Below are 24,223 nucleotides of genomic sequence, written 5' to 3'. Positions count from 1 at the left end.
GCCATCACCTCGTCTCCTCACTGGACAAGATCTCTACACCCAGAACGTATTGACGCCATTACGTGGTCGCCCCACGGGACAAGATCTCTACACCCAGAACGTATTGACGCCATCACCTGGTCTCCTCACTGGACAAGATCTCTACACCCAGAACGTATTGACGCCATTACGTGGTCGCCCCACGGGACAAGATCTCTACACCCAGAACGTATTGACGCCATCACCTGGTCGCCTCACTGGCCACAGTCACTGAAAAAAATCTGTTTAGAACTCTTTTGAATTCTTTTTCCAAAGCAAATTATTTTTGCTTTCTGTTTTTTCTATTCTTAGTGTAGTTCTCCTGGAGACAAAGATTTGTAAAGACGGTGACGTTACGTTTTGCCATCTTCACCTGAACGGCTGTGATATATTCAGAAGCAACTGAAGGGCAATAAAATATTTTAAATAAATTAAGAAAAATATTAACTCGATAATATTACTTTCGGACAGGTGGCAAAATCAAGATTTCTAAATAATATGTGATTTATTTTGTGCTGCACAAATACACACTATATAAAGTTTGTATACGGTAAAATACTAAAAAGATTTTAAATCGATAGAATTCAATCCCAGATGTGAACTCCTCACAGTGCCATCCCGCAAACATCTACCACGAACTCCCCACGACCACTGAAGTCGTAACGGAAACCAATTTAAAGTCTTTTGGCGGTGATAAATGTGTCAAAGAAAAACACACGACCTGCTTGATTTATGCTAAGGCAATTGATAAACGGCAATTGTATGGGGAGAGTGAAGAAATCACCCTGAAATGGGAGGAATAGGGGAGAGAAAGAGGAGGCCAGGAGGAGATGAAACGGGTAAACTTTCCGGGAGCAGACGATACACTGGGCGTCGGAAGGGGGACTGGGGAAAGACGATGGGAGGTTGAGAAAAACCACTAACCTTCACGGTGGGAGGTAAATGGGCAGTGGAAGGTACACAGCGCTGTATGTGGAGCTCAATTGTTCGGTTTATCAAGAAATGTGTTCGAGGCCGTCTCGGCGAAGTTTTAGGGAACTGACTTCGCGCTTCTCGGATTTATCAAAGTCATTAGACAGAGTAATTACACAGGCTGCCTGGTCAGCTTAGACAAAGTAGCGCCACTTTGAAAACACATAAAGGTCATTGTTAGCTTCGTCTGTGTTTCCACTGATAATATATTAATGTTGATATCACCCCAAACATTTATCACTTTATTACGATTGCAGGAAGTATTTGGTGAAAGATACAAGGCTTCCACCCTTTGGATAGTTCACATGCAGTGACATACAATGTCAATGAAAGTATCAAAATTGATCATATTAATATTATGAGTGTCTTAAAATAATACGAGGAAATATTTGTAACATGCACGGAAAGATCCAATATTGAAACAGTGCGATAGGAATTTTAGAGAATGCCATTAGATTTGTATTCTAAGTTTTTAAATTTCCATTTAAACACAGTTTTATCAATATTTTAAATATTCCCCATTTGCATTTGAAGGATTGTGGACAATTTAGCGACGTATGTGAAAGACAGAGCAGACACTGACATGGCATACAAGGAAGAAATTACTAACATCGTGATCGACAATAATTGGCCAAACTGTCGGCATATAGCCAGCGTGTAACGGAGACAAGAAATAGAGCTCATGCATATTCATGAGATGGTCACTAACTTAGCAAGTCCTTGAGACTTGTTGGCTGTTTACACACACTGTAGGAGGTCTCACGCCGTTCTCTGAGAGCGACGTGCTGATTGGCTGAAGCTAGGAGTACGTGGGTTTGTCATTGCAAGATTCGTTCCCGATAAGTGATCGTCCTGCACGATATCACAGCCGTCGGTTGCCGCTTACAAACATCACAGAGACTGTGTGTGCATCCAAAAGACTAACAACTCCTCGGATATTGTAAAATGTATTCCAATTATTCTAACTTTTCCGTTAAGACTCTGCTTAGCGGAGTCGGCGAAAATCACTTGGACTATCAGGCGATGAATTTCCCTATGCCGACTGCTAATTTTCCTTTCGAGACGCAAAGATCTTGCGATCAACTGCAGATGAATAATTACGCTTCTTGTATCTATGGAAGTCCTGCATCTCCGACTCTTGATCATATCCAGCCGACATACACCACCCTGCCGTGCGGCTCCCCTGGGACTGCCCTGGGTGCCGGGCCACCCCCATCAGCAAAAGACTTCGACACTGTCATCCACACCCCGCCAACACCTTGCATAGACGACGACAGCGTCGACACAAAACGTAAGTAAGAGAGGGCTCTGAGAGATTAAGAGATACTTAAGATTCTACTTAGCCGCTTCTAGTAGAAATCCACATCTCCTTGTGTGTGTTCATTTCATATGATATGATTCAATTCATTTGGATGAGCTGAAGAGGTTCTTAGGTAGAGAGGGTAAAGATGTGTGCAGTTGAGTTGTGTGTTCTGCTTACTTGTGTGTGCTGCGTGTTGCGTGATGTATACTCCCGCTAGTGTCTACTCTCAACGTCAGGAATGTCGTCTGCTGGAATTAAGTAGTTGCAGCGATATAACCAGATGCACTTCATGTTTACAGCACCTTTGTTTAGAATAACACACTATAACACACTATAACACACTGTCCAGCGGACGCATACCAGGAGTGAACCTCACGGATGTTACACGACCAGCACAATCTCTCAACACGTGGGTCTCCCCGACCGGATTATCCGGTCGTACATCCAGTGTTGTCAGACCTGGACCAGTGGTGAGCAACGCTTTGTTGACACAATTCTTTTAGTATTTCCTCTCCAGACATTTGTAATACTGTATCATAAAACTGTTCATGTGATTGTCACAATATGGACCCTGTCTTTCACAAATTCTCTTGAACATCCTGGTTCAAGAATGTATGTCGTGTTACAGGATTAAACGTATTGTTTGCAAACTATTACTAACATATACTGTGTTGCTTTAACTTTGCATAACAGAATGTCCAGTGATAATCTGGACAAGGGTATAGGTTTAAGTTAGACCTAGCTGATGTTTCTGCAGTTGTGTTTCAAAGATGGCATTTGTACACATCGCTTTACTTCACGCTTCCGAAGAAACACGTTAGTGCGCACCAACAATACGTCAGTTTATATAAATATTCTGATTCATACAATTACCGCGTGAGTTGCTTCCTCCTCTTTTACATCTTGTCTCACTCATTATTTCCTACAATGTATCACACGCGAATAGTTAAGCAGAACGGTGAAATCATCGCTGACAATGCCGTTATGTCTTTGTGACGTGTAAATACTTATACTTACTACTTCTATATCATCTGGAATAACGCAACAGAGTTCCATGTGAATACGCATAACTCTACACACGTTTATTTGTTTTATTTGTGAAAATGTAGATTTTACGATAACAGAATCGCATAACATTTTTTGCACACAATTACGTTTTACAGTTGACTGCGGGGACTTTCATTCAGCGAAAGGGGGTAAAAACTTTTAAGAAATGAGCAGGTTCTTACGTAGATTGTTTATGCCCACTACATCTCATTAACTGCAAACAATATTTCCATATGTCTTTGGTTACTTTTCACACCCTTGGGAAAAGCCACGCTCTCCGACGCTATGAAATGAAATTTAATTTGTTCCTCCGGCGAAGGCAATAGAAGGTAGGTCTTGAAACATAGCAGACGACCCAGTATCTGGATGATTATCGCTTCTCTGGGCCAAAAATGAAGGAACTATCTGATGGTGGAACTTCAAACAGACTGATCGTTCTTATCCTACAATTATATTCTCAACATATCGTCTGTGTATGGAACGAACCCTTCTCTGCATTTCTGCCACCCAGAGACTAAGTTTATATACAAAGCTGTTAGAACTATCGTCTGCTCCCCGGGACGCAGACGACACAAAACCTGTTCGCGCCATTATCCGTATTAAACGGATTCCGCGAATGATATGTAAGGTTTTCGGAGGAGCCATAACCCCAATGTGTATTTGCCTCTATCAACAATCCAATTAGCCAAATTCACAATAATATCCCCCTTCGTAACCCGGCCAGCATTTAATGAATGTCCACAAGGAATACTCGTCGGGAGCCGAAGACTGGGGAAGGGTTTCCTACCCACATCGGTCCCTTCCTGCGTCGGTAGATCTAAATTGGGCGGTCCCCCACGCTAGGGGCTGATTATTATTCCTGTCATGGTTTATAGCCCCTAAGGATCTGTTCATTAATTTATAATACACAGATCCGGGGATGATAGCGATGAAGCAATGGGTTTCTTGACTACTTATCGTGAGTTATTGCTTTCAAAGACCACCGTCCGTACAGCCTCTATCTTGACAGGATGGACTGTGTCTTCCGTCTTATCCAGAATACCATCTAGTGGTATAACGACTTCATGCCCTGTGACCAAAGCTTGGCAGGGATGCACTGGAATCGTCATGTTTCGGAAACTTTTTAACCATTCTTACTTCCCTGTCCTTTTTTCTATATTTGCGCATCTGTGAAATAATTGGACTGGAAATTATAAATGCATCTGCAAATTTCTCAAATTTCTTTATTGATTGAAATAACTGCTAATTCTTAAAAAAAACGTATCTTATGTGAATACGAGCCAAGAAAAGTGAAGAAATGTAGCGTTGATCCACACTGGCGGAATATCATACCACCTTCCGATCTAAACGTTCAAATGAGATGACGTTTTCCTTTCGTCCTTTACAAGGAAACAGTTGGCCGATATATACTGGCTAAGTCATTGTGGATCATATTCTCTGTTCATAATCTAGTATTGTCAAAGATCATTGACAAATGTTGGCTCGGAGCTTGGTCGGGGTCTTTCTTCTCTCACGAGGACACTTTCAAATCTATTCTACATTCGGAAACGCCTCATTCCAAATTAGAATCCAGACCGTAAGAAATATTATTTGCTGACTTTTAGATCAAACTGAGCATTGTTGAATTATGTATCCAAACATATCCAGGAACGTATGAATATGAATATTTACAGGCCACTGTCATAGATCTGCAATTTTGCTGAGTGCGGCGTTCAACAACAAACAAATGACTTGCACAGCGACAAAATACATGAATATTGGTTTGTCAAAACTTATACATCTAAATAGCAAAATATGAGTAAATGATATACATATCGTTATCATAAAAAGATATTATTACTGCGGCTTATAAATATGACTTGGTGCCTTCTTTCTTTTTCCTTCATCAGTGGATTAAAAAGTTAAAAAAGAAATATACGGACCATCCATTATTTCCTGACAATAAACTTTGATGTTCGGGTACACGTAGATGTTAAAGAAATTATGTGGGTCACGGCAGCATCGACAAAATAACAACATTGGTTATAATAATGATAATACCTATATTTCCACGTGTATATTATTTTAACTTTAGGATAATCCACTGAAGTGTCATAACAAAGAATACAACAAACATTAATAGCATACAAGTAAAACACAAAGTACATAAAATTTGGTTAAATACGTGTAATTTGTAAGAAATTGTAATTGTGAGGCACAGCGCGCCTCTTCGAATTTTCCCCGAGCGCGCGTGCTTCTCGTGCAGCACGCACTTGCAGTAATTTACATTAAGACGTGTGTGGCATCTGCGCACACGGCGATCGCTTCACCAGACACACATACAAATGGTAGGAATTTTGAAAGGGTGAAACGGCCGTACTTTTGTTTATATCAAACTTGTAAATACAATGTGAATTACTATGTAAACGATTGTCCTTTAATTTTCTTTCAAAACAAATTCAAAGATTTAGACACTCTTGTTCGTTTTGAAACATTCTATCATTATTAATTAATTCCTGTTATTACCAATCGCCTTCGTATACACTGCCGTATCGCTAGTAAGTTATTATAAACCTTAAAAAATAAATATTGAAATACGTGTTCATTTATGAAATAGGAACAAGTGATGAATGTTTTAAATGCACGTATATACGTTATGGTATAATACAGCGTTGAATATAAAAAGTTTACAACATATTTTTGAATAAAACAAATATTACCAAAATACATCAAACGCATAGCTTAGAAGAAATTACGACGGATTAAAATCAATGAGACGATATATGCGTGTCCAGGTAAAGTGTACATACACTATCCAATAACATGCAGGCCTGTGTGCGCTTGCTTTAAATACAGAGTCGCTTTGAAATAAGACATGGCTAATTCTTGTGACAAAACTGTGAAAGTGACACGGGCTAAAACAATTAGTCTCTACATGCACGTATGAAAAAAACTTTTGGAATGAGCTTTTAACCAGCTACCGGGTGCTGATATCTGCTTTTGACACGTTCATGGTCATTTAAATGGTCGGCATTTCGAAAGGCATCCAAATTGACATAAAATTACTTTTATTACCCATAGCACTGTGAAATCTGCAAAACATGGACAGACTATATATATATGTTTTAAAATTAATTATTATTATGGATATTACTTCCAATAGACATCTTAACAATATGTTATTTGGGGGCTACTGTCTCATACGACCTGTGCCTCATGACACTGAATTCCTCATTACTGGTGTGACACGGGCAGGTTACTGTTCCATACACTGCGATTCCATGTCATATACTTGTTCCGTTTAGTTTTAACAATTCATTTCGACAAATTAAGGATTAGTTTGGTACTAACATTTAAATGGAAATCAACGAAAGGTATTCTAAATGAGCATCGTCTAGTGTATACACTCATTCCTCCCGTATAACTTTCTACAATAAAACTTCAAAACAATTTCACCTCAGCGCCTGCCCCGTTCCACTAGAGAAAGCCCCAAGTGAACGTCAACCTTCCTCCAATCAGTGTTTGCACCGAGTTACATTCTAGAAGACCAAGCTATATGTCATCCCATTAAAGTTAGAAGCAGAAAGAAATTGGTGCCGTATGTTCTAACGTCATGGGTTAGTTGGCGCATTTTTATGGCTGGGAGCTACGCAACTTACACGAGAAACGGATCAGCAATTATGATCTTATTTTGATCGCCTTTCCTACTTAATTTGATGGATAGCTACGCCGAAATTGGGAACAGATTTTAGCTTCCGTGAAAAATATCCAGGGTTAATATAGGAACTATTTTAGAATATTTCTTTCGTCTTTATACAGAGGAAGTGTTCACATCTTAGAAGCACCGCCATGTACTTGATTAGGATTGACGAAGTTTGAATTTATGACTGACAACTGTGAAATATGCATGACAGGTATCGACATGAGAAATATATATATATATATATACCACATTGATATATCAATGTGCATCGTAGTTCTTTGCGATATTGACAGCTGATGGTACATAAAACATTCACCGAATTAATTGTAATATAGTATATTATAATATGATACCTTATCCAATATATTACCGACCAGTATATTATATCGGTTCTACATACATCATTGAAATAGCTACCTGTTGAAGACGCCAACGAGGATGTCCCTTTCAGTTAACATGAAATTGACATGAAATGAACACGTGTCAGTGCTATTGTGTGGTTTCCTGTGTGCCTCTGTGTAGTAGAGCTATACAGGAGGAAATGTACTAATAAAGCACGAATTACATCATTACAAATTGTCAGACTTACCTGTACCAGGAAAACGTTTTTTCCAGAATACAAAAGGGCGAGATGAATCGATTACACTGAATCAGTTTCTAAATTTGGTAATAACATTTGATCGAAAGATGCTAAAAGTCATATTTCTGTAAGCGTCTTTCAGAAATACCGTTCGGATACAGGTGTATTAATAATGTATTAAATGTTATTTTCTATCAATGAATTTTTAAGGGTTTATTAAAACTATTAGCCCAATAAATAAACAAACCCTATTTTAAACTTACTCTGAATGGTCAATGAAAGATTTGACTAACTTGTCTCTAGATTGTCGTTAAGACTGGCGAATGTAATGCACTCGAATGTTCTTGCCAGCATGTTTATATAGATCAATATTTTCTTACGCCGTTATACTATTATCTGGTAAATTATCAATCACTGAACACAAGCTCCATTTTGTTTTGCTTATTGGGTACATCAGTGCTGGATTATGCATCCCCCTCACTAATCACATTTTGTCTGCCGTTGAGCACATTTCCAATTTAGATATATGCCGTGTCAACCTTGTTTAGAAGTAAAACGTTTTGATTATAGTTGAAGTTTAAAAACGTTTCAATTACGCCTTAACAAGCACAACATGCAATAAAACCATCAGGAAGTTTAAACCTTGATTTTATGAGAAACGTTTGGCGCTGGTTTTAGAATTCAACCAGAATAAAATGTGTGTTTTTTCTGTAGCAATAACGGGATGTCACTTTTGTTCCAGCACGGTCGCGATGAAAATCTACAAATTAAATTCCTCATTATATTCTAATCAATTTAATTAATTGCATCTATAAAGCTCTACATTTAATGAACTCATTTTTTCGCAGCAGGAAATTTCAATAAGACGCTTAACAACATAATTACAATGCACGTAGCTTAGATAGTTGTGTGTGGAGGTGTTCAGCTACATTTGTAGAAGATATTCCAACAACAATCATACTCCAAGGTGACGTCTCGAATGCGTTGTTTACTAAACCTGTTTAAAGAAGGGAATATGAAAATAATAGGAATTACATTAATTTGCATCATTGCAGGTACTTTAGTGTATTGCTAAACTATTAAATTGTATATAAAGGCATTCTTGCTCGTGATATAAACACCCCTCGTCACCAACGTGCGCGTCCTCACCGCCGTAAACCCAGCGTAAGCTCGTTTATGATTCTGACAGCTCTGGTGATAACAATCGTGGGATATTACAGGGTTATCGTGCCCGTGAAATCGACAGTGCGTGAGGTGGCTATATTTAACATATTCGTGAGATAACTTCTGCTTTCGAGTGGTATCTAGTATCCTATGTAACCCCAATTCATCAAACTAACCCCCAGTATATACAATATTAAACTGTTTGATAAATGGTACGGCTTGGAATGCCCGCGGTACATACAGCCAGATACTGGGACCTGCAATTATTTTTCAGTTAGCAGCCCACTGATAATTTTAATAGATATTTCATAAATTTATATGTGCGTATCTATTGACAATTATGTGGTGATGTTGCAATCTATATAACATCGCCATGCTGAAATTCTAATTTGGAATTAGGTATCGGGTACTTCGAGAATATTGTATAATTAAATCACATGACTCGCGACGCTCGCTTCCCTTAATTGAAATCGACATTACACAGGGCCGCCTATGTGTCAACACTCTTGTCAATTTCACAAGTCAAGTGATTTACAAATAAACTTTGCACGTGCAAATAACCCCGAGAGTAGGGGGATAATCACCAGATAAATCACGTGCATGGTAACACCTTGGAAAGGGAGAATGAGGGTCGCTAATGTGTTGGAGGGTAGGGTGTATGGGTGGTGGGGTTTGGAGTTAGGTTGGGGATGGGATGGTGATGGTGAAGGGGTTTATTCTTACTGACATAAATAAAATTGTATCATAGTAAGTGATGCTTCCCACAATCATGGTTTTAGATGATATTTTCGTCCCACAACCACTAAAGTGATAAGTTGAAATGATTTCCGTTAGTAAGCTATTACTATAAACTGACCTGGACATCACACGCCATGTTTGTGTCACGCCCTTTGCCCTTATATCACCAAAAGTCGATATTTGTCCGAAATATTGCCACGCGATGATAAATCACAACTTCATCGCTGTACCAGTCGACACTTGTAACAGTCGTCAATATCCCACAACAACCAACTCTTTTATTTACACATATCTGAAGCCCTATATCCAAACTAAAGCTATTTAGTAAAGACGGTTATATCTACGTTACTAGTGCTGTGTCAGCCCTTGACACAATGTGTTTCTAATTGACCCCTGTAAGTGCCGTGTCACAATGTTTGATGTTCACAGAGGCCGGCCCGGCAACCGCCGCCTACCCCGGGTAGGCAACACCCCCTAAAACACACAGTAAGAACAGGTGTAATCCTTCAAGTGGCCGGCCAACCCGTTCAATCAGGGATTAGGGGTCTGTACTACTTGCACAACTACTTCAGAGTAATGGAGCTATCGATGACTTGACATGATCATATGTAAATGTTGGGAAGGCGCTATCGTGTGTGGCCTCACCGTGACTACATGGCATCCTTTTTACAAACTGTGCATTGTTGCACTTTTCTAGCAATTAATTAATCTTTAAATTATCATCTTTTCAGTACAAAACGCAAAAATAATTGTAACATGTTCAAAGAATATGCGTAGTGACTGCACGTAACGACATTTCACTTAAATGTTTTTTTTCTACCTATCGAAAATCAGTCAGACTATTTGAAAAGTCAATGCATTCGAACATAAAGATTTCTATGAAATGTTGAGAAGTAGAAAGCGGGCAAAAGCCCATCGCGTCATGTGTAGAAGCCGCCACCGTCCGGGGCTGTGCCCGTCTAAACCCTGGACAAGGAAGAAAGCAACAAAACCAGCATTTTCGTTTTCGGAAAATCCGAACGGTTTTACTGGCGTTGCTTTGTGGTTTCTCCCGTAGTCAGTGACGCAAGTCTTGTACCTTCAAGTCTGCGCCGAATGTGACCAGTAGCATTTTCTCCCGGAATGTATCCTGATTTCTGTAGCGAGTCTCTGTGTACACGTGGGTCAAGATAAACGGATGTAACGCGCTTATGCGACAACAGTTTGAACAATAAAATAATTGCGTTGTAATTTAACTGTGACCGAGTGTTACCAGTGTTATGACTGAATTTCCTTGAAACAAATAAATTGAATTACTTTTCGAATTGTGTTGTGAAATGCAAGCAGTTGAGCACAGCATTGCCTAAATATGTAACAGAGTATAAAAGGAAATGGAGGCCATGAGATAAGAATATTGTGAATGAATCATTCAAAACAATGCATAATGTGTTCTTATATAGTCAGTTGCTAACAATGATGTCAACGGGTAATACATTATATAATGTCCGGTTAAGCAAATGTAGCCTTATGTAATTGATAATTAAAGAACGTTGTTCAGCGGCGACGGCAATATATATCGAAGTACATTTTCCTAAAAAGGGAAATAATATTTGAGCGTGTGAGATAGAATTTATGAGATGAACAATTAAAATGATGTCCAAATGTGGATAGTATCCTTCCCAATCCCTGTAACAAAACACATCATGTAACACTACTTAGATCACGTTCAGATGAAACCGGTCGATTTACATGGCACCGTAGCCTCATCCCACGCCAAGACCGCTGGAATACACTCTAGTGAAATAGTCTGAGAGCAGTTCCTGTAGTTCTCCAAGTCTGTTTGATCAGTGTGGAATAGAGATGTAGCGGTACTGGTGAACCTACCTGTCCCGGCAAACGTTGGGACTATTGCGCGTTGCTCGACGACAAAAAACTAAAATGTCTGCTTATTTTATTTCTCATTGAGTTGTATTGGATAACTGTAGAAATGGGACGATTGACACTTGCGAATTAGTTAAAGTATCAAAGGATGTTCATAGCATCGAGAAGAGCATCACGCGCTGATATATGCTGGGCTAGGGCGTATGAATTGTACTGCGTGGCCACCTCTGAGATCATTGCTTACAGTTTAAAGGACGTGTCTTAACACGCTTATATCTAGTCGGAGTGTTTCCAAGTGTAGGAAAAATTCACATTGACTACACGCATAGCGAGCCACGCACAGTTGACATGTAATGGATGTCACGCTACACCCACATCAGCTACATCCACATCAGCTACACCCACATCAGCTACACCCACATCAGCTACACCCACGTCAGCTACACCCACATCAGCTACACCCACATCAGCTGCACCCACATCAGCTGCACCCACATCAGCTACACCCACATCAGCTACACCCACATCAGCTACATCCACATCAGCTACACCCACATCAGCTACATCCGCATCAGCTACACCCACATCAGCTACACCCACATCAGCTACACCCACATCAGCTACACCTACATCAGCTACATCCACATCAGCTACACCCACATCAGCTACACCCACATCAGCTACATCCACATCACCTACACCTACATCAGCTACACCCACATCAGCTACACAAGTGCCACATTTTCAATCAAAATGGGTTTGATTGACATCTACACAGGTTTTACTGATGATAAGTATTCTGCCATGTAAGTCTGCGATGAGAACTGTGTTAAGTGTTTTTATCAGAATGTATTGATTCTGGTTATATACACACGATTGTAACTGCAGCCTACAACCTTGTACGTGTATGGTTGTAACTGTGGCCTACAACCTGATACGTGTATGGTTGTAACTGCAGCCTACAACCTGGTACGTGTATGGTTGTAACTGTGGCCTACAACCTGATACGTGTATGGTTGTAACTGCAGCCTACAACCTGATACGTGTATGGTTGTAAATGCGGCCTACAACCTGGTACGTGTATGGTTGTAACTGCAGCCTACAACCTGGTACGTGTATGGTTGTTAATGCGGCCTACAACCTGGTACGTCTATGGTTGTAACTGCAGCCTACAACCTGGTACGTGTATGGTTGTTAATGCGGCCTACAACCTGGTACGTGTATGGTTGTAACTGCAGCCTACAACCTGGTACGTGTATGGTTGTAAATGCGGCCTACAACCTGGTACGTGTATGGTTGTAGCTGCGGCCTACAACCAGGTACGTGTATGGTTGTAACTGTGGCCTACAACCTGATACGTGTATGGTTGTAACTGCGGCCTACAACCTGATACGTGTATGGTTGTAACTGCGGCCTACAACCTGATACGTGTATGGTACTGCAATGTGTTATGTGCATGTTTCATTGTTTACATCTCACATCAATTACAGAACATCTTATGACAGGAAGGTTGCAAACACATGTTGATCTTATGACAGGATATATACCTAGACATTGTCTTAGTACACAGAGAGTTATCAACAATACATTGTTTCCTATCAGTGTGTATGTGTGTGTCGGTGGTGATTCACAGGAGCGATGGATGGCGGGGCTGTATGGCACGGCATCGCACCGCCATCCGCCGGACAGTGGCCAGGATACGGTCACCAGCCTGGAGGTGGCAGACACAGGCAAACCTTCAAAACAGCGAATAGTTGAAATATTTCTCATGGGGAAATAAATAGGTTGTGGTTTGAGCAGTATTTCGAAAACGGGAAACCGCGAAACTGTTTTCAAATCCGTCCGTACCACCCACACCTCACTACAAAACCACGATAACGTTCCAGGTCACGTTAGGGTGTTAGGGGTATGTACAAGGCAGTGTTAGAAATAAGCGCCTGCCAGTACGCCCGTGGCAGGTAGATCTTGTGTCGGGCCCGTAGTTTCATTTTTGTATGGGTCCTTATGGCCTGCAATCTGGCCTTTGTTTTTCCAACACTGGTACTATGGTGTGACTGGCAACAGTGGTACTATGGTGTGACTGGCAACACTGGTACTATGGTGTTACTGGCAACACTGGTACTATGGTGTGACTGGCAACACTGGTACTATGGTGTGACTGGCAACACTGGTACTATGGTGTGACTGGCAACACTGGTACTATGGTGTGACTGGCAACACTGGTACTATGGTGTTACTGGCAACACTGGTACTATGGTGTGACTGGCAACACTGGTACTATGGTGTTACTGGCAACACTGGTACTATGGTGTGACTGGCAACACTGGTACTATGGTGTGACTGGCAACACTGGTACTATGGTGTGACTGGCAACACTGGTACTATGGTGTGACTGGCAACACTGGTACTATGGTGTGACTGGCAACACTGATACTATGGTGTGACTGGCAACACTGGTACTATGGTGTGACTGGCAACACTGGTACTATGGTGTGACTGGCAACACTGGTACTGTGGTGTGACTGGCAACACTGGTACTATGGTGTGACTGGCAACACTGGTACTATGGTGTGACTGGCAACACTGGTACTGTGGTTTTACTGGCAACAATGGTACTATGGTGTGATTGGCAACACTGGTACTATGGTGTGATTGGCAACACTGGTACTATGGTGTGACTGGCAACACTGGTACTGTGGTGTTACTGGCAACACTGGTACTATGGTGTGACTGGCAACACTGGTACTGTGGTGTTACTGGCAACACTGGTACTATGGTGTGATTGGCAACACTGGTACTATGGTGTGACTGGCAACACTGGTACTGTGGTGTGACTGGCAACACTGGTACTATGGTGTGATTGGCAACACTGGTACTATGGTGTGACTGGCAACACTGGTACTGTGGTGTGACTGGCAACACTGGTACTATGGTGTGACTGGCAACACTGGTACTATGGTGTGACTGGCAACACTGGTACTGTGGTGTGACTGGCAACACTGGTACTATGGTGTGACTGGCAACACTGGTACTATGGTGTGACTGGCAACACTGGTACTGTGGTGTTAATGGCAACACTGGTACTGTGGTGTTACTGGCAACACTGGTACTGTGGTGTTACTGGCAGCATTGGTACTGTGGTGTTACTGGCAACACTGGTACTGTGGTGTTACTGGCAACACTGGTACTATGGTGTTACTGACAACACTGGTACTATGGTGTTACTGACAACACTGGTACTATGGTGCTACTGACAACACTGGTACTATGGTGTTACCGACAACACTGGTACTATGGTGTTACTGACAACACTGGTACTGTGGTGTTACTGGCAACACTGGTACTGTGGTGTGACTGGCAACACTGGTACTATGGTGTGAATGTAGTAGGGCATTAGTGATGTTAGGTCATCCCTTCTGTTACCCTTTTGGCGGACACCTGGAGACATATAATTGTCACCATAATGCTGCCTTTTCCGCCCTATTGAATCGGTTTGGTCAGATATTCGAGACTGATATTCTCTGGGTTTTGTATTTACTTCAGGGTCAGATAATCTCTTGTGACATTCCCCACACGAACCAATATCCTTATGACTGGGCTCAATCCTACTGTTCTATACCCGAATGCTGATAAATGTTACAAGCGGTGTGAAACCAACCTCACACACTCATCACATACTTGCATATTTCAATAAATAAAACACATTGACGATCTTTATCCGGTTCAAGCATACCCGTATTATCACAAGCCAGAACGAGTGAGATTCTCCCTGCAGGCATCCAGACCACAGTAGTGTTAGGGCAGTCTGTGTTGTCTGCTCTGTACGAGAGAACAAGAGTGGCTGAGTATCGATATCGACACACGGGGTTCGAATACACACCAAGTCAACCAGCCACACCGACGCCCGCAGTGTAGAGAGTCTAATATGCCAACTATCTGATGTGCGACTCCCGTTGTACCGGTGTGTAAGTGATCTCCAGATTAGGACATTGCAAAAAATAGTTTGACGGGTTTTTTCACACATTTCACTGTTAACACCGAAAGTACAAAGTTCATGCGGTAACGCGAGCACCTTGCATCCAGTTTTACATCTACATAACAGACAGTCAGCGTTCAGCGTGGGGTTGTTAGTTAATAGACGTACTTGGAGGATGAATGACAAGATCCTACATGACTACATTGGCCCTCAGTTTCCTCCATGTCTGTTTCCGAGGGGCGCTTATATCACGTCAAATGGTAGTATATTCACAAAGGCATCACCTTTCAGTGGGAGCAGCCACGGTACAGCAATGTTGGTGACGATTAGGATAAATATCGATACTGCTGAAACTAATGACATACACTGAGGGGTAAATGAAAGTAAACCGAGTTTGTTATTTATGTAATTGAAAGAACTGTTGTTAAATTTAATTATGTTCATTTAAACATCACTCATTCCTGTAACAGTTGGCAAAAAGTAAGCTGTGGCTGGTGATTTTCTGTAAATATAAATTGGTTCAATGACGACTGGGATAAGAAATGAATTTTCATTGTTTGAAATGTTAATTTATGCCGGAAAAAAAACAACTTTAGTGAATTTTAAAGATAAGATGTCTTAGATACCCATCAGCAGCTATGTATTATGCGATTTAAAAAAAAAATCAGTTTAAATTTAAGTTTTAACTTAAATTATATTAAAAAAATAAAAACACGTAGAAGTATTTTGTAAATGCTGGCTTAGCGCTACTACAGTTCATTTAAAAAAAGGTAATATCGATTATGAGATTTTCATTTGAAAATCATACATATGATAAAATCAACTGAGATGTAAAGTTTCTTTTTCCTCTTAGTTATAATAATATAAGTTAAAAGCGGCGTTAAATCCAACTCACTCACTCACTCACTATAATAATATAATAATAATAACAAACCTCTTTGCTGCATTTATTATTTTAATCTGTAAATAATATGAAAAGAGAACAATAGCATTTATGTTTGAAATTAATTTCAATGCGCCGAAATTAATTTCGGTACGAAACCTAAAATTCAAAAACATAAATTTACACTTTTGTTTCTATTTCAAACATAAATATAGGCGTTGCCCTCGCATTGACAAACGTTTGCTTCCGGAAGCTATTGGCTTACAATGGTGTTAATCTCCGTTTCGGACGTTAGTGAACGTTGTCATAGTGCTCATAATTGTATCTCTGTCGTGTAATTGTCTAGTAATTTCATATTTCAAGTACCCGATCCGCTTTCATTAAAATGTACCAAATATAGAGATGGCTAACCCCTGGCGGGAACTTGACTTCATATGATCTTCAAGAGACATTGAGTGTGTGTCACGTGGCCAGTCCAGACAGACTTTGAGATATAGAACGTTTCTATGTATTCTTTGTTGGTGTAAGGTTAATTCAGATATCTAAACAATATAAATATGAGGGATAACCACGGATTAAACCATTAGGATTATGTCACGCTATTGTTGTTGCAGTTGGTTTTGAGTCAGGAATTCACTGGCCATTCTGAACGTGCAATTTAACAAGTAAAACTGACGCTACAGATCATAATTCAATCTCATATATATATCAACCGTTATATGGTTTAACCCCCCCGAAACGAGCAGAATTAACTCGCCCTTTGGGGGTTCGTTCCTTCGACTTTCTGAATCAACAGATTTCCTGATTTCTTCATGACAAAACACCCGTGTATGTGCGATCAGCAGCTGCTGGACTGTTTGCCGAACAGTTTAACCCTATATGATAGAGTATAAGAAGAATGGCGTAGATATGTGGTGGCTATGTAATCAAGAGCTACCCTAATCACGTAGTTCCTCCCACGTGGATGGCAGTACGCATGTGTGTGTAGCGTGTACATTGCAGGTCGCAGTGCAGGCTGGGATGCGAGACATCATCTCGCGCACACTGCCCTGATTATACCCGCTGTCGAATGTGTACACGAAACGGAATCCTTGTTGGCCATAAGCCCCAATAGTATCCTCTAGTTACTTTTTAACTGAACATTCTCTTTTATTATGTATGTTGACACCACCTCATTTGTTCATTTCACGTTGTAGTGCGGTGTGACATGGTAAGGATAAGATTTGTGGATGAACAACTTCTGTACTACAATAAGGAGCGACGTTTTGGTGTAGGTTCTAACACTGCTATCAAGCAAGTTAGTACCTACACCAAAACGTCGCTCCTAATTGTAATAAAGAAGTTGTTCTTCCATAAATCTTATCCTTACTTAGTACTCCAACTTCTAAATGCCCCTTAAAGAAATCTGTTTCATAGGTGTTTCACTTGAAGTTGTCCCACAGCTCACATGAATTGTCGTCTTCCCACACCCAATACGTCCAAGTCACAGTCACATTATAACTTGTTTCATACACAACCATTTATTACATGTTAGTAAAATGACCTCTGATCTCATATGTCAACGGAATACCGTTATCTATGTTGTACCGCTGCCCAGTTTCCCCTATAGTGGGGGCAATATTTCTTATCTTGTTTTCGTCTTGGTAAAGGGGCGAGGTGAGACTCGAAAGGGCTAATGAACCGATTTCCGTTTCCGCTATATCCTATTACGCAGGGTTCGTATAGGCCCGTCTGTTCTCATGCAACTCTTGTATTGAAATATACTCGGTAAAACATTTAGACTTCTTTCTTCGAAGCAGGTGTAAAAATGATAGAGAATCTATTAAATTGAGCATTCAGTGTTGAAGACCTCTCACAATTCCACGCTTTATTGGGTGTACTTCCGCTTTGAGGGCGAGGAGTAATTATAGCCCATGGTTTACATAAGCTAGCGCTGCATGTGGGGACAACGTGGTCCATACGACCGCTGCTGACGCTGGGAGAAGGCGTCACTGTGTTCACGGCGTATATACCAGACTCTGCATCAACATGCATCACAACTGGCCCTGATAATGATAAACATATACTGATGATAGTTATGATGCTTATGTTGAAAGTGACAGTGGTGATGGTGGTCGGTGGGATGTTGTTGGTATTGAGTGGCAGTGGTGATGGTGGTCGGTGGGATGTTGTTGGTATTGAGTGGCAGTGGTGATGGTGGTCGGTGGGTTGTTGTTGGTATTGAGTGACAGTGGTGATGGTGGTCGGTAGGATGTTGTTGGTATTGAGTGACAGTGGTGATGGTGGTCGGTGGGATGTTGTTGGTATTGAGTGACAGTGGTGATGGTGGTCGGTGGGATGTTGTTGGTATTGAGTGACAGTGGTGATGGTGGTCGGTGGGATGTTGTTGGTATTGAGTGGCAGTGGTGATGGTGGTCGGTGGGATGTTGTTGGTATTGAGTGGCAGTGGTGATGGTGGTCGGTGGGTTGTTGTTGGTATTGAGTGACAGTGGTGATGGTGGTCGGTAGGATGTTGTTGGTATTGAGTGACAGTGGTGATGGTGGTCGGTGGGATGTTGTTGGTATTGAGTGACAGTGGTGATGGTGGTCGGTGGGATGTTGTTGGTATTGAGTGACAGTGGTGATGGTGGTCGGTGGGATGTTGTTGGTATTGAGTGACAGTGGTGATGGTGGTCGGTAGGATGTTGTTGGTATTGAGTGACAGTGGTGATGGTGGTCGGTAGGATGTTGTTGGTATTGAGTGACAGTGGTGATGGTGGTCGGTAGGATGTTGTTGGTATTGAGTGACAGTGGTGATGGTGGTCGGTAGGATGTTGTTGGTATTGAGTGACAGTGGTGATGGTGGTCGGTAGGATGTTGTTGGTATTGAGTGACAGTGGTGATGGTGGTCGGTAGGATGTTGTTGGTATTGAGTGGCAGTGGTGATGGTGGTCGGTGGGATGTTGTTGGTATTGAGTGGCAGTGGTGATGGTGGTCGGTGGGATGTTGTTGGTATTGAGTGACAGTGGTGATGGTGGTCGGTGGGATGTTGTTGGTATTGAGTGACAGTGGTGATGGTGGTCGGTAGGATGTTGTTGGTATTGAGTGACAGTGGTGATGGTGGTCGGTAGGATGTTGTTGGTATTGAGTGACAGTGGTGATGGTGGTCGGTGGGATGTTGTTGGTATTGAGTGACAGTGGTGATGGTGGTCGGCAGGATGTTGTTGGTATTGAGTGACAGTGGTGATGGTGGTCGGTAGGATGTTGTTGGTATTGAGTGACAGTGGTGATGGTGGTCGGTAGGATGTTGTTGGTATTGAGTGACAGTGGTGATGGTGGTCGGTAGGATGTTGTTGGTATTGAGTGGCAGTGGTGATGGTGGTCGGTGGGATGTTGTTGGTATTGAGTGACAGTGGTGATGGTGGTCGGTAGGATGTTGTTGGTATTGAGTGACAGTGGTGATGGTGGTCGGTAGGATGTTGTTGGTATTGAGTGACAGTGGTGATGGTGGTCGGTAGGATGTTGTTGGTATTGAGTGGCAGTGGTGATGGTGGTCGGTGGGATGTTGTTGGTATTGAGTGACAGTGGTGATGGTGGTCGGTAGGATGTTGTTGGTATTGAGTGACAGTGGTGATGGTGGTCGGTAGGATGTTGTTGGTATTGAGTGACAGTGGTGATGGTGGTCCGTGGGATGTTGTTGGTATTGAGTGGCAGTGGTGTACGTGGATGATGGAAGGGTGAGGATGGTGATGGTGGCTGGTATGTTGTATTGATGGTGGTATTGATGTTGCGATTATGCACATAGAAGATGGAAGCGTGATGATGGTGATGGTTGTTGTTGGTATGATGTTGTTAGTGTTGATATCGCGATGGTATACGTCGAAGATGGAAGGGTGAGAATGTTGTGTGAGATGGTGATATGGTTGAGGATGGTAGTGGTGGTGTTAAGTCAGGGAGTGTGTGAGATGGTAATGTCGTTGACGGCGAGGGTGGTAGTGGTGGTGTTAAGTCAGGGAGTGTGTGAGATGGTAATGTCGTTGACGGCAAGAATGGTAGGGGTGGTGTTAAGTCAGGGAGTGTGTGAGATGGTAATGTCGTTGACGGCAAGGATGGTAGGGGTGGTGTTAAGTCAGGGAGTGTGTGAGATGGTAATGTCTTGACGGCGAGGATGGTAGGGGTGGTGTTAAGTCAGGGAGTGTGTGAGATGGTGATGTCGTTGACGGCAAGGGTGGTAGTGGTGGTGTTGTCAGGGAGTGTGTGAGATGGTGATGGTATGGATGGTAATATTGACAATGTGGCACCAAAGGCTGCATTGATTTTGGTAGTGTTGATGCCGGTATTGTTGATGATGAAGATTATAATGAAGGGTAGATGGTTGTGGTGGTTGTGTAGTGTGTGGCAAGTGGTCTGTGGTTGCACAGATGGTAGTGCTGGTGATGTCGGTGACGATGGTGCTCACAGATGACAACGTTGATGATGGTTGGTTATATTGGTTAAGGGGATAATTTCAGGACGGTCCTGTTTGAATCGAAATGTTAACATTACAAATGTGACAGTACAAGACTAATATGGTTGTCTTTCTGCTTACAGCGACACTGCCGTGCACCGTCACCCAGTCCGGCTCCCCCGCCACGGCATCAACCCCTCCACGCCCCGAGGGTGAGAAAACGAAGACCCCCTCAACAAGCTCCGACTCTTCAGGAGAATGTCAACTTCTTAAACAAAGACAAAAGAGGAAACCCCGCGTGTTGTTTTCCCAGGCGCAGGTCTACGAGTTGGAAAGACGGTTCAAACAGCAGAGGTATCTCTCCGCCCCGGAAAGAGAACAATTAGCTTCCATGTTGAAACTGACATCAACCCAAGTTAAAATCTGGTTTCAGAACAGACGATACAAATGCAAAAGACAACGACAGGATAAGAGTTTGGAACTATCAGCCATGCAGCCCCCAAGGAGGGTGGCTGTACCGGTACTCGTGAGGGATGGGAAACCGTGCATGGGACAAAATATGACTCCTCCCTATTCTGCTCCGTACAATGTTAATCCCTTTGCCTATTCTTCTCCCAGTTATAACACAGTCCCTAACCACATGGCCCAGGTGAACCAAATACAACAGAATGGATATGTCCAGCAGCCAATACACCAAGGCATTAGGGCATGGTAGGGACGGGTTCGTCTCAAAAGTAATGACACGTAATACGGTACCCTAAGGGGGTCACTACCTACTCAGGTAATTCAAAGCTTGAATCCAGCCCGAGGTTTGTTTGACTGCACTATTGTACATAAACTCCATACAGCGCCTTTGTGATGGAGTGTAGAGCTCGGGTCTGGCACTTCGGGCCATGCAAAAGTAATGACACACCGCAGACAATCAGCACCTTCGACAGGACTGTTCGACACTCGGATCCTTGAATCCATTTCCGGTTGCCGTCGATAACAAATGCAGAATGTGCCGAGGGGGCCGGGTGTGTTGTTTTAACAGACAAATTTGTCTTTAAGAGAAATGTCATCTGAATTGTCAGACACGGAACAACTGGACTGCGAGGGGACATAAACCCGTTATCATGTATGTCAATATTAAAGCAGTGTTTACGTTGCAAGTTTGTAATCTGTTGGTCCACGGTTTGCACTGTGTCCTTCTGACTAGTACACGTACTTCGAGACAACTAGACAACGTAGAACCAAATCTACTTGTGATGTACATGTTAGCTGTTTAGATCTCAATAGCAACTACAGGGTATTTATGTCTATCTTGAGTAATAATTCTAAACTACTTTCACCATTCAGCGAGAAAAATATTGACGAAGACTCGTTTCACAATGTGTGAACAAGATGTACATGTTTGTGTATTATAGCTCATTATCATCTCATCTGAATAAATGTTTATTTATCACGTGTGTGTCTTTGACTTTTATTCTGATCCATGTAGTCAATGTTAAAACAACATTTAGGTTATTGACCACTGATCAGGTGATTCAGAAACCCGCACAAAAATGGCATTTCCAATTGGACATTGTTTACAACATCTGAAGGATTCGTGGACATTGTTCACAACATTTGATAGATTCGCGGACATTTTTCAGAATATGTGATAGATTCGTGGTCATTGTTGACAACATCTGAAGGATTCGTGGACATTGCAATTGTTGACAACATCGGACTGTTTCGTGATAGATTCGAGAAGGTGGATGTCTCAGTGGGTGGATATGGCGTTTGTGTTAGTTGTAAGGGGGTGGCTATGGCGTTGTGTCGATGGGTTCGATGTAGCGTTGTGTAGTTGGGTTCGATCTGGCGTTGTGTCGATGGGTTCGATGTAGCGTTGTGTCGATGGGTTCGATGTGGCGTTGTGTAGTTGGGTTCGATGTGGCGAAGTGTCGATGGGTTCGACGTGGCGTTGTGTAGTTGGGTTCGACGTGGCGTTGTGTAGTTGGGTTCGACGTGGCGTTGTGTAGTTGGGTTCGATGTGGCGAAGTGTCGGTGGGTTCGATGTGGCGTTGTGTAGTTAGGTTCGATGTAGCGAAGTGTCGGTGGGTTCGATGTGGCGTTGTGTAGTTGGGTTCGATCTGGCGTTGTGTCGATGGGTTCGACGTGGCGTTGTGTAGTTGGGTTCGATGTGGCGAAGTGTCGGTGGGTTCGATGTGGCGTTGTGTAGTTGGGTTCGATGTGGCGTTGTGTAGTTGGGTTCGATGTGGCGTAGAATCGGTTGGTTCGTGGTTCGATGTGGCGTTGTGTAGTTTGGGTTCAATATGGCGTTGTGTAAGTAGGTTCGATTTGGCATTGTGTCGATGGGTTCGATGTGGCGTTGTGTCGATGTGGTGTTGTATCGATGTGGCGTTGTGTCGATGGGTCCGATGTGGCGTTGTGTCGATGTGGTGTTGTGTTCGATGGGTTCGATGTGGCGTTGTGTTGTGGGTTCGATGTGGCGTTGTATCGGTGGGTTCGATGTGGCGTTGTGTTGGTGGGTTCGATGTGGCGTTGTGTTGGTGGGTTCGATGGGGCGTTGTGTCGGTGGGTTCGATGGGGCGTTGTGTAGTTGAGTTAAATATGGTGTAGTGTCGGTGGGTTCGATGTGGCGTTATGTTGGTGGGTTTGATGTGTCGTTGTGTTGTGGGTTCGATAGGACATTGTGTAGTTGAGTTCAATATGGCGTTTTGTCGGTGGGTTCGATGTGGCGTTGTGTTGTGGGTTCGATGTGGCGTTGTGTCGGTGGTTTCGATGGGGCGTTGTGTAGTTGGGTCCGATGTGGCGTTGTGTAGTTGGGTTCAATATGACGTAGTGTAGTTGGGTTCGATGTAGCGAAGTGTCGGTGGGTTCGATGGGGCGTTGTGTAGTTGGGTCCGATGTGGCGTTTCGTAGTTGGGTTCGATGTGGCGTTGTGTAGTTGGGTTCGATGTGGCGTTGTGTCCATGGTTCGATGTGGCGTTGTGTCGGTGGGTTCGATGTGGCGTTGTGTTGTGGGTTCGATGTGGCGTAGTGTCGATGTGGCGTTGTGTAGCTGGGTTCAATATGGCGTTGTGTCGATGTTGCGTTGTGTTGTGGGTTCGATGTGGTGTAGTGTCGATGTTTCGTTGTGTTGTGGGTTCGATGTGGTGTAGTATCGATGTGGCGTTGTGTAGTGGGTTTGATGTTGGCGTTGTGTCGATGTGGCGTTGTGTCGTGGGTTTGATGTGGTGTAGTGTCGATGTGGCGTTGTGTTGGTGGGTTTGATGTGGCGTAGTGTCGGTGGGTTCGATGTGGCGTTCTGTAGTTGGGTTCAATATGGCGTTGTGTAGTTGGGTTCGATCTGGCGTTGTGTCGAAGTGGCGCTGTGTTGTGGGTTTGATGTGGCGTAGTGTCGGTGGGTTTGATGTGGCGTAGTGTCTGTGGGTTCGATGTGGCGTTGTGTCGGTGGGTTCAATATGGCGTTGTGTAGTTGGGTTCGATGTGGCGTAGAATCGGTTGGTTCGTGGTTCGATGTGGCGTTGTGTAGTTTGGGTTGAATATGGCGTTGTGTAAGTAGGTTCGATTTGGCATTGTGTCGATG

The 24,223-nt window shown here is 42.7% G+C and overlaps 1 protein-coding gene across 1 annotated transcript; it reads left to right on the top strand.

The window, feature by feature from the left end:
• Positions 1-1,771: 1,771 nt before the first annotated feature.
• On the top strand, positions 1,772-22,093 carry LOC124111710 (homeobox protein Nkx-2.5-like). Its single transcript, XM_046471489.2, has 2 exons — positions 1,772-2,281; positions 20,793-22,093. Exons 1-2 carry the CDS (start codon positions 1,936-1,938, stop codon positions 21,362-21,364), a joined length of 918 nt encoding a protein of 305 aa, XP_046327445.1. The 5' UTR covers positions 1,772-1,935; the 3' UTR covers positions 21,365-22,093.
• Positions 22,094-24,223: the final 2,130 nt, after the last annotated feature.

The sequence above is a fragment of the Haliotis rufescens genome, unplaced genomic scaffold (assembly GCF_023055435.1).
Source record: "Haliotis rufescens isolate VD_foot unplaced genomic scaffold, xgHalRufe1.0.p SCAF_12, whole genome shotgun sequence".
Taxonomy (NCBI): domain Eukaryota; kingdom Metazoa; phylum Mollusca; class Gastropoda; order Lepetellida; family Haliotidae; genus Haliotis; species Haliotis rufescens.
Note: the sequence above shows the minus strand (reverse complement) of the source record. Positions and strands in the feature narration are given on the sequence as shown.